The following is a 13,140-nucleotide window of genomic DNA, read 5'->3' as shown; positions in this document are numbered from 1 at the left end:
ATGCAGACCAGCACATCGCGGATCTGGAGGAGACTTTCGCCACCTTGCGGAAGTTTTGCATGAAGCTGAACCCAGCGAAGTGCGCCTTTGGCGCTTCGGCCGGGAGGTTCCTCGGTTTCATTGTCAACCAGCGGGGGATCGAAGCCAACCCGGACAAAATCAAGGCCATCCAAGATATGTCCCCTCCGACCAAAGTGAAGGAGGTTCAGGAGCTCGCTGGGAGGGTCGCCGCGCTCGGACGATTTGTGGCAAAATCGGCCGAACGCTGCCAACCTTTCTTCAAGGTGTTGAAACGCCCGAAAGACTTCCTCTGGACGGCCGAATGTCAAGCAGCATTCGACCAGCTCAAGGAATACTTGGCGTCTCCTCCCCTGCTGTCCAAGCCGCAAGAAGGGGAGATGCTCTACCTCTATCTGGCGGTCTCCCCAACCGCAGTCAGTGCGGTACTGGTTCGGGAAGAGGCAAAGCTCCAGAAGCCTGTGTACTACATCAGCCGGGTCCTACGGGATGCCGAGATGCGGTATACGAAGGCTGAAAAGATCGCATTCGCGCTGCTGACCGCGACCAGGAGGCTTCGCCCCTACTTCCAGGCCCATTCTGTCACCCTCTTGACCGATCAACCGCTGCGGCAGATCCTCAGCAATCCTGAGAATGCGGGACGGCTGGTGAAGTGGGCAGTAGAACTTGGTGAGTTCGACATCCGCTACCAGCCCCGACCCGCCATCAAGGCCCAGGCGCTCGCGGATTTCCTCGCTGAGTGCACGGTGCAGGAGGCGGAACCTAGGTCGCCGGAAATACCCAGCCTCGACCTCCCGATTTGGACGCTTCACATCGATGGATCGTCGAACCCCGAAGGTGGAGGGGCCGGGCTGGTCCTCACCAGCCCTGATGGAGTGATAGCCGAGTATGCCTTGAGGTTCGGATTTCCAGTGACCAACAACGAGGCGGAGTACGAGGCCCTAGTCACGGGACTCAAACTCACCAAGGAGCTCGGCATCCGGCGCCTGAAGGTCTTCACCGACTCCCAGCTGGTGGTCGGGCAGGTCCGTGGGGAGTTCGAAGCCCGGAACCCGACCATGCAGAATTACGTCCGGAAGGTGCAAGCACTCATTCCCGACCTCTGCAGTGTCGACATCCAGCAGGTCCCAAGAAGTGAAAATGCCAGGGCCGACAGGTTGTCCCGCTTAGTGAGCGCAGACGCGCACAACTTGTCGAGGGCGATCTACCTGGAGACCCTGGATGCCTCGAGCATCAGCGAGGCTGGAGCGGTGATGGCGATTGATCTGGAGCCGTCTTGGATGGACCCGCTTGTCGCCTACCTCGCCGAAGGGATCCTCCCTGAAGACGAAGATCAAGCTCGGCGACTTGTTATGAAGTCCGCCCACTACGTACTCTATGAAGGGAGGCTGTATCGGACCTCGTTCACCGCCCCCCTCTTAAAGTGCCTCCGCCCCTCGGAAGCGGCCTACGTCCTCGGCGAAGTCCACGAAGGCGTTTGCGGATCACACTTGGGGGCTAGGTCCTTGGCGCACAAGATCATGAGGCAAGGCTATTATTGGCCTACCTTGTTGGAGGACTCAAAGGATCATGTACGGAAATGCGACGCCTGCCAGCGCCACGCCAACGTCCAGAGAGTCCCTTCTGTCCCCTTGGCACCAATCACCGCACCCTGGCCCTTCGCCCAGTGGGGAATGGATATCCTCGGACCATTCCCCGTCGCTTCAGCTCAGCGGAAATTTTTGATTGTTGCAATCGACTACTTCACCAAGTGGGTGGAGGCAGAGCCGCTGGCCACTATCACGGAGGCGCAAGTCCGGAAGTTCGTGAAGAAGAACATCATTGTCCGATTTGGGGTACCTCGGGTCCTCATCTCGGATAATGGCCGACAGTTCGACAACAAGCATTTCCGTGACTTCTGCGAGGAGTTCGGGATCGAGCATCGGTTCACATCTGTGTCGCATCCCCAAACCAACGGCGAGGCCGAGGTCACAAATCGGACAACCCTCCAAGGAATCAAAGCGCGAATCGGTCGGACGGGGCAAGCTTGGGTCGAAGAACTCGAGAATGTCCTTTGGGCGTATCGGACCACGCATCGGACCCCTACCGGGGAGACGCCTTTCAGCCTAACCTATGGCACGAAAGCCGTTGTCCCCGTGGAGCTCGGACTCCCCTCACCTCGGGTGGCCGCGCACCGACCCGAGGCCAATTCGGAGCAACTCTGAGGGAACCTGGATCTCTTGGAAGAAGCGAGCGGAATTTTCCGAGGCTCGGCCCTCGGATGCCAGGCTAACCCGATGATCATCCCGGGAGCAGACTAGCCTGAAGCCCCGACCGGTCGCCTCGGCTTGCGCCAGCCTTGGCCGACCAACGAGCGGAATTTCCCGAGGCTCGGCCCTCGGATGCCAGGCTAACCCGATGATCATCCCGGGAGCAGACTAGCCTGAAGCCCCGACCGGTCGCCTCGGCCTGCGCCAGCCTTGGCCGACCAACGAGCGGAATTTCCCGAGGCTCGGCCCTCGGATGCCAGGCTAACCCGATGATCATCCCGGGAGCAGACTAGCCTGAAGCCCCGACCGGTCGCCTCGGCTTGCGCCAGCCTTGGCCGACCAACGAGCGGAATTTCCCGAGGCTCGGCCCTCGGATGCCAGGCTAACCCGATGATCATCCCGGGAGCAGACTAGCCTGAAGCCCCGACCGGTCGCCTCGGCTTGCGCCAGCCTTGGCCGACCAACGAGCGGAATTTTCCGAGGCTCGGCCCTCGGATGCCAGGCTAACCCGATGATCATCCCGGGAGCAGACTAGCCTGAAGCCCCGACCGGTCGCCTCGGCTTGCGCCAGCCTTGGCCGACCAACGAGCGGAATTTCCCGAGGCTCGGCCCTCGGATGCCAGGCTAACCCGATGATCATCCCGGGAGCAGACTAGCCTGAAGCCCCGACCGGTCGCCTCGGCTTGCGCCAGCCTTGGCCGACCAACGAGCGGAATGTCCCGAGGCTCGGCCCTCGGATGCCAGGCTAACCCGATGGTCATCCCGGGAGCAGACTAGCCTGAAGCCCCGACCGGTCGCCTCGGCTTGCGCCAGCCTTGGCCGACCAACGAGCGGAATTTCCCGAGGCTCGGCCCTCGGATGCCAGGCTAACCCGATGGTCATCCCGGGAGCAGACTAGCCTGAAGCCCCGACCGGTCGCCTCGGCTTGCGCCAGCCTTGGCCGACCAACGAGCGGAATTTCCCGAGGCTCGGCCCTCGGATGCCAGGCTAACCCGATGATCATCCCGGGAGCAGACTAGCCTGAAGCCCCGACCGGTCGCCTCGGCTTGCGCCAGCCTTGGCCGACCAACGAGCGGAATTTCCCGAGGCTCGGCCCTCGGATGCCAGGCTAACCCGATGATCATCCCGGGAGCAGACTAGCCTGAAGCCCCGACCGGTCGCCTCGGCTTGCGCCAGCCTTGGCCGACCAACGAGCGGAATCTCCCGAGGCTCGGCCCTCGGATGCCAGGCTAACCCGATGATCATCCCGGGAGCAGACTAGCCTGAAGCCCCGACCGGTCGCCTCGGCTTGCGCCAGCCTTGGCCGACCAACAAGCGGAATTTCCTGAGGCCTAACCCTCGGATGCCTGGCTTAGTGCCGGAAGAATTTCCTGAGGCCTAACCCTCGGATGCCTGGCTTAGCGCCGGAAGAATTTCCTGAGGCCTAACCCTCGGATGCCTGGCTTAGCGCCGGAAGAATTTCCTGAGGCCTAACCCTCGGATGCCTGGCTTAGCGCCGGAAGAATTTTCTGAGGCCTAACCCTTGGACGCCTGACGTAGTGCCGGAAGAATTTTCTGAGGCCTAACCCTCAGATACCTGGCCTAGCGCCAGAAGAATTTCAAGAGTCGGGAGTCAGCGAGACGCTACCAAGAGTTAAAAAGAAGAAGGATGAAAGTGAAATGAAGAAACTCTATTTGCATTAACTTTCATTATTTCAGGGCCGAGACCCATACAACTTGGCAAAACGCCAACACACAAAGAAAAGAACAAAAATACAGAAGGTCAGCTTGGAGGAACCCCCGGGTCGGAAACGCCGGGCACGTCCGCAGGGGGTAGGGAGACGGTTGGAGAAGCAGCAGGCAATGGCGCCGGAGGGGAGTCGAGAAGAGAGATCCCACTCAGGTCAATTTCGGAGTACTTAGCCGACACCCTTGCCAGGCCTTCCTCGAAGCCTAAGACAAAGGAGTCGGACCCCGCGTCCGACATGTCACGGACGAACTCGTCGGACTGACGATAGGCCTGTACCGCCTTCGACATATCACGGGTGAACTCGGCGGACTGACGATAAGCCTGTACCGCCTGACGCCCGATCTCCGCACTCTTCTCGGCCAGCGCCGCCTCTGCCCGCTCCATAATCTGAGCCTTCGCCTCCAAGACCTTCGCCACAATCCGGTCATCCGCCTCGAAGGAGACCCTCAGCAGATCAGCCTGAGCCTCCTTGTGCTTCGCCTCGGCAGCAATGCGAGCAGCCTCAGCCTCCTCCAGGCGCGAATGAAGCTCCTGGTCGCACGGGCCCCAAAGGCGAATCGACGCCATTAAGGAAGGATGTCCGCCGAAATCCTTAGACTGCCAGGTCAGCAACAACCGCCATACGCCATAAAGAAGGCGGGGAGCTCGGAGCGCGCGCGCCTCTCCGAGGGATGGCGGCAATCTTGAAGCATCACTTCCTTCACCCGTTCCCCTTCTGGTTCCAGGCTCGGAAGTGGGGGGCTACTGTTACGGGGGAACTCAGCCACCATGCCCCACGTGACCGGCACGCGCGCCCAAGAAGACTACAGCTGCCCCTTGATCCAGTAACCCGACCCCGAGTCGGATATCTTCGGCTTCGCAGCCCGACCCCGAGTCGGCTGCCCCTTGATCCAGCAGTCCGACCCCGAGTCGGATATCTTCGGCTTCGCAGCCCGACCCCGAGTCGGCTGCCCCTTGATCCAGCAATCCGACCCCGAGTCGGCAATCTCTCGACAACGACAGGCTGTTCCCCTGAAGCACGCCGCGACCCTCTGCTCCACTACTCCCTGCAACGGTCGTATCCGGCGCTGCTCCACGATCTCCTGTAACAGCCGTACAAAGCGGAGCTCCACTACGCCCTGTCATGGCCGTACCCAGCGCTGCCCCACGACGCCCTGTAACGGCCATGTCAGTGGCAACTCCATCGTGCCACACGATGACCAACCCCCCAGAAGGACCCCCCAGCCTGGTATATATGCGGCTGGGGGGAGAAGGGGGGAGGTAAGCAAGAACTTCCAGTGCATTCTCTTACTTGCTACTATTATCTCTCCTTCTCCTCCAATCTCCTCTGACTTGATCGTCGGAGGGCCCCCACTACCCTAGTGGTGGTGCGAGGCTTGCTTGCAGGTTTCCCGGTGGAAAGTGGAGCGCAATCAACACCAACCAAGGCAACCCAAACGGAACCCCGTTCACACCGCTGTGCCAATCGTTCTCGGTTTGGACCACCAGCAACAATTATCTATTAGATTGCTTGATTTATTTAGTTAAAATGATCATTGCTTACTGGATTATCTGGCTCATTATACAATTTTTTACTATTTTTACAGATCCGTAGAATTAGCTTGACTCGTGAATTTATCATGGGAGAATGATTAGAGACAATATTTTGACATCTTTATTTAGACTAGATTTTATTTTAAAGTTGATGCAAGATTTTAGAATATTATTGATTTTATAAGACTTTTAATTTTGCCATTTAAATTAGAATTTAAATATTAATTATTTAAATTTATTCCACTGTTTGTATATAATATCATGTTGAGATGCCTTGCATGCTTGTAGGAATAGAGTTTTCTATGAGTATACGGTGGTTGCTACGACCTTTGACTCGCAATTTTGGGTCGGAGGTATGACATTCTCCTTGCTAGCCAATTATATATATATATATATATATATATATATATATATATATAAATTAAAGTTGTTCTAGATTATGAAATTATCTTTTAAAAATTTCTTTAATAGCAACAACACTAACGCCTGTTTTCATCGATTAGCATCATCAGTCAATTTGCTTGCTGGAGTATTACCAGAGGTCTGGAGAGGAAAAAATAGCTTATTTCCATCTAGGTACCTCCCCCTTGTCCCTTGACCTTTATAAACCACATAACATGAAGTAGAGATGGCAATAGTTAACTCGTTTAACTTTAGTCAAGCTATTGTAAATAGAATTCAGCTACCTATTCAATATATCATCAAGTTCAATTATGAATTTTCGACTTGCTTGATAAAAATAGCAAATTTAGGTTAACAGGTTTTTGAACTTATCATATATCCAATCCCACTTGTATCTCATCCTCGATTGCCGCCTATAACATGGGATGTACTTTCACTAAGCTTTCTCAGCCAAAAATTATATTGTTTTTGTCGTCTGAATCAAACCTTAGCAGAATCAAAGATATTAAAAAGTATGTGACAAATACTAGCATATTAATATAATCATTTATTTTTAAAAAATATATAAATATTATATAAAATTAAATAAAGTTACAAATAAAATCGAACATCCGGATACGGATTGGATAGTTGTCAATCCATATCTATATTTATTTTTATATGACGGATATGAATATATATACCGATACAAATATTAATCGAATACTTAAATATTTATTTATTTTTAGATACATTCATATGCGAGAATCCGAATAAATATAATTCAATCCACTCCCGCCCTTAGTTTGACCCGTGATGTTCCTACCGGTCTCCCACTCCATCTAACCGACTAACCGGAAGAACAGGAGCCCAACTAACACTCCCTCGGCCATTCAAAGGTGATCCGGACCCCTCCAGCCCGAAAGGTGTTTGGTGGCTTGACCGTATGGTCCGGTACACTACTATATAAATTGTTCCAAACCGACGCACCCCGATTCATCGGAGTCGAACCATTTCTTATAACATATATCCCTGTCTTTTTCTGTCAGGCCCTCGAAAAGCTGACCCCATGGAGTTTGCCGGCAGCAACGGCACCGCCCTCGTCATAGGCGCGACCGGCTACATCGGCCGCTTCGTGGCGGACGCATGCCTCGAAAGCGGCCGCGCCACCTACGTCCTCATCCGACCGGGCTCGGCGTGCCCTGCAAGGGCGGCCACCGTCCATGCTCTCCGCGCGAAAGGCGCCATCGTCGTCGAGGTGAAACCCTACTGCTTGCTTTGGTTATAACCGTGCTCCGGAGACGCACTTTTTGAACTGGCCATGAACCTTTCAGGGATCCGCAAGTGATAAGGACCTCTTGGAGAGGACGCTGAGAGAGGAAGGCATAGAGGTGGTTATTTCCGTGATGGGTGGCTCTCAAATTCTCGACCAGCTCAACCTGCTCGACTCCATCAAGGCTGTCGGTACCGTCAAGGTAGCATGCATGACTCCAACTATATATTCATAACCATTTAAGTCCGTACGTTTATATTCAACGTACGTCGACATAGCTTCTTTCGTACCCATCAATGGTCTGCAGCTGGTGCTTTCTTTTTTCTTTTAAGAAGTACGACGTTTCGTTGCAGAGATTTCTGCCATCGGAGTTTGGGCACGACATCGACAAGGCTAACCCTGTGGAGCCTGGTCTCACTTTCTACAAGGAAAAGAGGACCGTCCGCCGTGCCATCGAGGCCATGGGGATACCCTACACCTACATCTGCTGCAACTCCATTGCCGGGTGGCCTTACCATGATAATATCCACCCTTCGGAGGTTACTCCGCCACTGGATCGGTTCCAGATCTATGGGGACGGCAACGTTAAGGGTACCTCTTCAGACTATATTTTTTTGTTTCGAAGCCAAGGAGAAAAAAACAAAAATCCTGGACCATATCACCTTCCTGTTGTACCTTTCTCTTTCTTGGAATCGAGTCGTAGGTACTCGTGGCTGGACGCAGCTTAATATATTTCTTTTGTTGTCCATAGGCTTCACAGATAAAAAACTTCACCTGACAAATAACAACAAAGAGATAGACGTAAAAAGAAAGGAAGTGGACTAGATTCGCACCACGATTCATAATCATGCATTATTAAGAGGAAGTGGACTAGATTCGGTTAAAAAATGGACCGGTCATTAACTTTCCCACTTTCCCCTAGTTATTTTACTCAAAAGCCCTTCTCAGATGCCGACGTAGGATGCCGCTCCTCTTTTGGACCGGTCATGAGTTTCGAATTCTTCTTGGGGGGGAAAAATCCTAAACATTGTTATGAGTTGTCCATGTAACGCCAGAAAATTAGATCTCATATGAAAAAAAAGTTACACAAATGATTTGTAAGCTCACTCACCGCAGTGAATACCTGCTAGATCTTCAAATTGCCAATTAGAAGATGAGTAAGTAAATTATGCATCATTTATATATGTAACTTTACTATATAAGATTTTGGGTAATTGTAGCATTTCTTATACTATGGTGGCGTTTGGTGATCCAAACGGGATCACCAAAATGATTTCTTAACTGCAATCCTTTTGCAGTACGTCATCGTTCACATAATATAATATAGCTTTGAGGTGACAGTTAGATTTGAACTTAAAAAAAGAAGAAGGATCACTGTAATACAAAGAATTGTGTCTATTTCAAATAATAATTAACCATCACTCTCGTCATACAACAAGTCAACAATAACTATAAAATAATGATGCGCATATAATAATTCTAATTTAAATATTTATTATATTGCAGACAGTATAATCCCTCACGAACCGTTAAACAATTGTTATTTATTCCATGATTGTAATGTATATTAAAAGAAAAATTGTTTAGCAGCAATATAATGGACTAGTGGAGTTTCAACCATGTAAAAACCATTACTGAAAAAGGAGGAGAGATAAGATAAAAATAACATAGCCAAAAACAATAAAATCAATAGTTATATTATGTCTTTCATGTATGTATACATACATGCATACATTTGTATGTATATATGTTTGTAGGTATGTATGCATGCCTGTATATATGTATGACTCACATTGCTACAAGTTATATAAGGTAGTGACTTAGAGTCCCATCCAAAAAATATTAGCTAAAAGATATTATTTGAATTTTCTGATCTAATATAAATATTTAAAATCTACTTGGTGCATAACCGATGTGAAACTAAACATATACCCACATGAATCTTCGCATCCTCGTCAAATTAAAGATCTAAATTCAATTACAAATATTATGATTAGCCCGTGGTTAACCCTAAAAGGATTCATGCTGTAGTATCCTTTAGTCTATATATGCTATAGATTGGATTCGTTGGCTATATATAAATATCCAAGTTCTATCAGTGCACAGCTGATGTGGAACTAAACACACACCTGCATAGATTCTCGTATAGAAATATTGCCAACATAAAGCACGAGCACAATATATGTTTGATGATAAACCAATCCTGTAGCAGGTCCGCCTACATAATTTATGCATTCCTTCTATTTTTTATTGATATATTTTGCTTGCTAGTGTAGGGCTTTATCTCAATCAAGATCGTAGCTACAGGGATAAAACATAAAATGTCAGGAATCTGCAAGTCTTAGGCTTGGGTGGAAACCTCCCGTACTTTTTATTCTTCTTCTTGAGAGAAATAGAACAATTTTGTGGGAAAATATAATTGAAACCTCACTGAATTTCCTTAACTTTTGTTTGTGCTGCAGCTTTTTTTGTTGCCGGGAGTGACATTGGCAAGTTCACAATTAAAGCAGCATATGATTTCCGCACTCTCAACAAAACCGTTCATTTCCGCCCAACTTGCAATGTTCTTAGCTTGAATGAAATGGCTGCTTTGTGGGAGACTAAGATTGGACGGACCCTACCGAGAATTACCTTAGCCGAGGAGGACTTGCTTGCCATGGCAGAAGGTTGGAAGCAAACTTCAAACCTTTTCCATCTACTCGAATCCAAATTTTTATAGCACCGTTTAAGTTTTTGCAATGCAAACTCTGACTAAGGATGCCAACTAGCTCAGTCGATAAAGTTATTTGATACCTATACCAATGATCCGAGGATGAATTAGACTAGATTTATCTGAAAATGAAATGGCAGCTCTTATTGACAACCACTACTAGCCCTTATAATGGAAAATGATGCACAATAGTAGACAAATAATAGTATTATTTGCTTGTATGGCTATTTGAAGGGGCAAATATTGACCATTAATTATTCATCTTATATAATGGTTCTTATAAGAAGATAGCTAAATAACACCCCTTGCTTAAAAATCCTGATATAATATTAACACATCTATTAATTCCCAAGACTAACCAAATCACATTCTATTCACCTTATTTTGTTGGTTTGGTTGCAGCGAATTGCGTTCCAGCAAGTATAGTTGCTGCTTTGACGCATGATATATTCATTAATGGCTGCCAAATCAATTTCTCAATCGATGGGTGCAACGATGTGGAAGCTGCCAGCCTCTATCCAGACATCTCATTTCGAACCATTGACGAATGCTTCGATGACCATGCAGCAAACCTAGTACTCAAGCAAGGCAATATGATCACCTCACCCAATTCTATGGTGGACAGGGTGCCCGTTGCACCAACTTGTGCTTGAAAGCGTCCAAGACATTGGCAGAATGTACTTACATTAGAGCTATATAAACTGCCGCCTTTACCACCAAAAAAAAAAAAAAAGCGTCCAAGACATCCTCTGTTCCCTAGCTGATGGTAAGAGCATTAGAGTTCCTTTTCTTATGACAACATGTCATTTAGCTCGATTTGTTATATCTGTGGGCCTATTTGGCCAGCGTATCAGTGGAGTTTGTAGCTATTCAATAAGCCAAAACTATGTTGCACAATATTTCTGTATCCTAATAAAGTTGGATTCCGAGAATTTATTAGAGTTTCCATTTAGGCTGGCATGCTTTTGTTAGTTATTATTATTAAATTTTATTAAAAAAATAATTTATATGTAAATAATATCTAGTTATATTTGTGTTTGGGTAGGAAAAGAATGAATATAACTGACATTTAATTTATATTTAATAGATATAAATATATTTAATATTTATTTTGTATCGGTCTAAAAAAATATAAATAATTATGTTTGGTATCCATATTTTTATTAAAAAGATACAAATAGGTCGCATTGGATTGAGTCATGACATCGATCCAATTCATTTTTTTATTCAAATTTTAATTTTAGATCATAAAAAATTGAATCGAATTTACGGCTATAATTTTTGGTCCGATAAGTTATTTAGGTTGGGTCGGATTCATGTATAACCCGAATTTAATCCAAATTTCAGTTTAGGTCATGCTGGTAAATGAAACAATGATAAAAAAAAAAAAAAATCAAAAACCCAAAGCATTCGAGAAGATCAAACAGAAAAATAAAAACAAAAGTTAAGAGGGGAAAAAAGGGTGGAGAGAGCGAGCGAGAGAGAGAGAGAGAGAGAGCTTATGGTACATAGAATCAGGGTCCGAACGTAACAAACCTTGGGAGAAAGCTCCATTTAAATCCGACTCATCTCGTCTTCGCCTTGGCCTGCCCCATGGATTAATCTAACCGTTAGGGCAAAGTTCTCGAGTCCCTCAATTTGGGAGAGGGGGGAAGAGGAACAGCGAAGTAAACTCTGCGGCCCCTATCTTTCTAGAGAGGGAAAATCGTGGATAATTTGGAGGAAAAAGTTGGCAGCGAAAGCATTATTGGGTGTATTCGTTCTCAGATATGAATCGCCCGTCCTAGCAAAAAAAATAATAAATAAATAAATAAATAATAAATGAAGCAAATCTTGGAATTAGAAGAAAAAGAGCAGAAGGAAAGGAAAAAGAACCGCTCACCGCTCGAAGGGGAATCTCGCAATGGGAATTCCAAAGGAAGAGTAGCAGGGGAGGGAATTGAGTTTGAGGGGAGGGGGAGGGGGAGGGGAGGGAGGAATCTAGGGTCGAGGGGCAGGAGGGGAAGGAAGCGTTGTCGGCTCTCTTCTTCTTTTCTCCTCACCTGTGGAGACCAACAAGAGTAGGTGGAGGAGGAGAGAACGATGACGGCGGGCAGTGGGTGTCAGTGTATTATCGTAAAGGATGGTCGTCGCATGGGTAAACCGCAAGTGGAGAGGATTGAGAGAAGAGTCGGACCGACAAATGGCTGAAGCAATGATGATTGAAAAAGGGATGGTAGTGTGGCTGATGGCAGGAGATGCAGTGGCGTGGTTTCACCATATGAAACCATAACGTCATACTAGTTACGGCGGAAGGTCAGCGGAACTTGAACTCGTCTATGGTATATGCCAAACTTAGAGCAGCTTGAAAGGATTTCTGCTATGCGAGAAGAATGCTGGGTGTAAACCGCATTATTTTTGACAGAGATTTAGTCATGGTGGTTAAATGGATCCAGGGTTGAGAATGCACAGTTGAGGATCCGCCGTTGATCCATGAGATTTGCAGATTGCTGAAAGAGTGCCATTTCTACCATGACTCACACGTTTACAGAGAGGCAAACAGACTGCTGATTGAGTTGCTTTCTTTGCAGCCCATCTCTCTGGTGAGTTTATCTGGCTGGACAGTGAGTCTATACCAGGCCTTTTTTGTAGCCTATTGTTTTCTGACTTTGTTGGCTGTATTTATATTCATTATTTGGGAGCCGCCATTGCACCCAACAAAATAAATAAAAAAAAAAGAAAAAGCGATTGGGTCACGGCCCTCCGGTGTCTTTGTACGAAAAAACTAAGGCCCCGTTTGGGGGAGCTTTGGAAGGGCCAAAAGCACTTTTAGATGAAATAAGAGTGTTTGGTAAAAATTTCAAAAAACTGTTTTAGCTTTTCCATAAAGCTGTTTTTTTGACCAAAATACTCGTAATAAAATATAACAATTACACAATAATTGTTTAACCAAAAAATTTTTTATATTATGAAAAATTAATTTATGCTAATAATTATAATATTTTATATCTTCACATTGTATTATACTATAAATATAATATAATATCATAATATATTGATATATTATGTTAAATAATTTAATATTATATTAAATTATTATGATATAATATATAAGATTATATTACTATATTATAATAATATTATATTATATTACAGTAATATTATACTATATTATATATTTATGTATTAATACATATTATATTTTATTATGTTCTGTTGTATAATACTATGCAATGTTTTTTATGGTCATTTTGCCATACCAAAAGTA

General features: G+C 46.9%; 1 protein-coding gene and 1 long non-coding RNA gene across 2 annotated transcripts; one reads left to right on the top strand and one right to left on the bottom strand.

Annotated features, from left to right (window-relative positions):
* Positions 1 to 6,896: 6,896 nt before the first annotated feature.
* LOC103696132 (leucoanthocyanidin reductase-like) lies at positions 6,897 to 10,825 on the top strand. The gene is made up of 5 exons (XM_008777667.6): positions 6,897 to 7,168; positions 7,245 to 7,385; positions 7,537 to 7,774; positions 9,646 to 9,849; positions 10,296 to 10,825. The coding sequence occupies exons 1-5, from the start codon at positions 6,980 to 6,982 to the stop codon at positions 10,544 to 10,546; spliced, it is 1,023 nt and encodes a 340-aa protein (XP_008775889.1). The 5' UTR covers positions 6,897 to 6,979; the 3' UTR covers positions 10,547 to 10,825.
* Positions 10,086 to 12,114, bottom strand: LOC149753531 (uncharacterized). The gene is made up of 2 exons (XR_016413268.1): positions 11,776 to 12,114; positions 10,086 to 11,676 (listed from the first exon to the last, which is right to left on the bottom strand). It is a non-coding gene; the product is annotated as an uncharacterized LOC149753531 (long non-coding RNA).
* Positions 12,115 to 13,140: the final 1,026 nt, after the last annotated feature.

Source organism: Phoenix dactylifera, chromosome 5 (genome assembly GCF_051530095.1).
Source record: "Phoenix dactylifera cultivar Ajwa chromosome 5, Ajwa_hap1_PhDact_Kaust_v1.1, whole genome shotgun sequence".
In the NCBI taxonomy this organism is placed as follows: Eukaryota; Viridiplantae; Streptophyta; class Magnoliopsida; order Arecales; family Arecaceae; genus Phoenix; species Phoenix dactylifera.
Note: the sequence above shows the minus strand (reverse complement) of the source record. Positions and strands in the feature narration are given on the sequence as shown.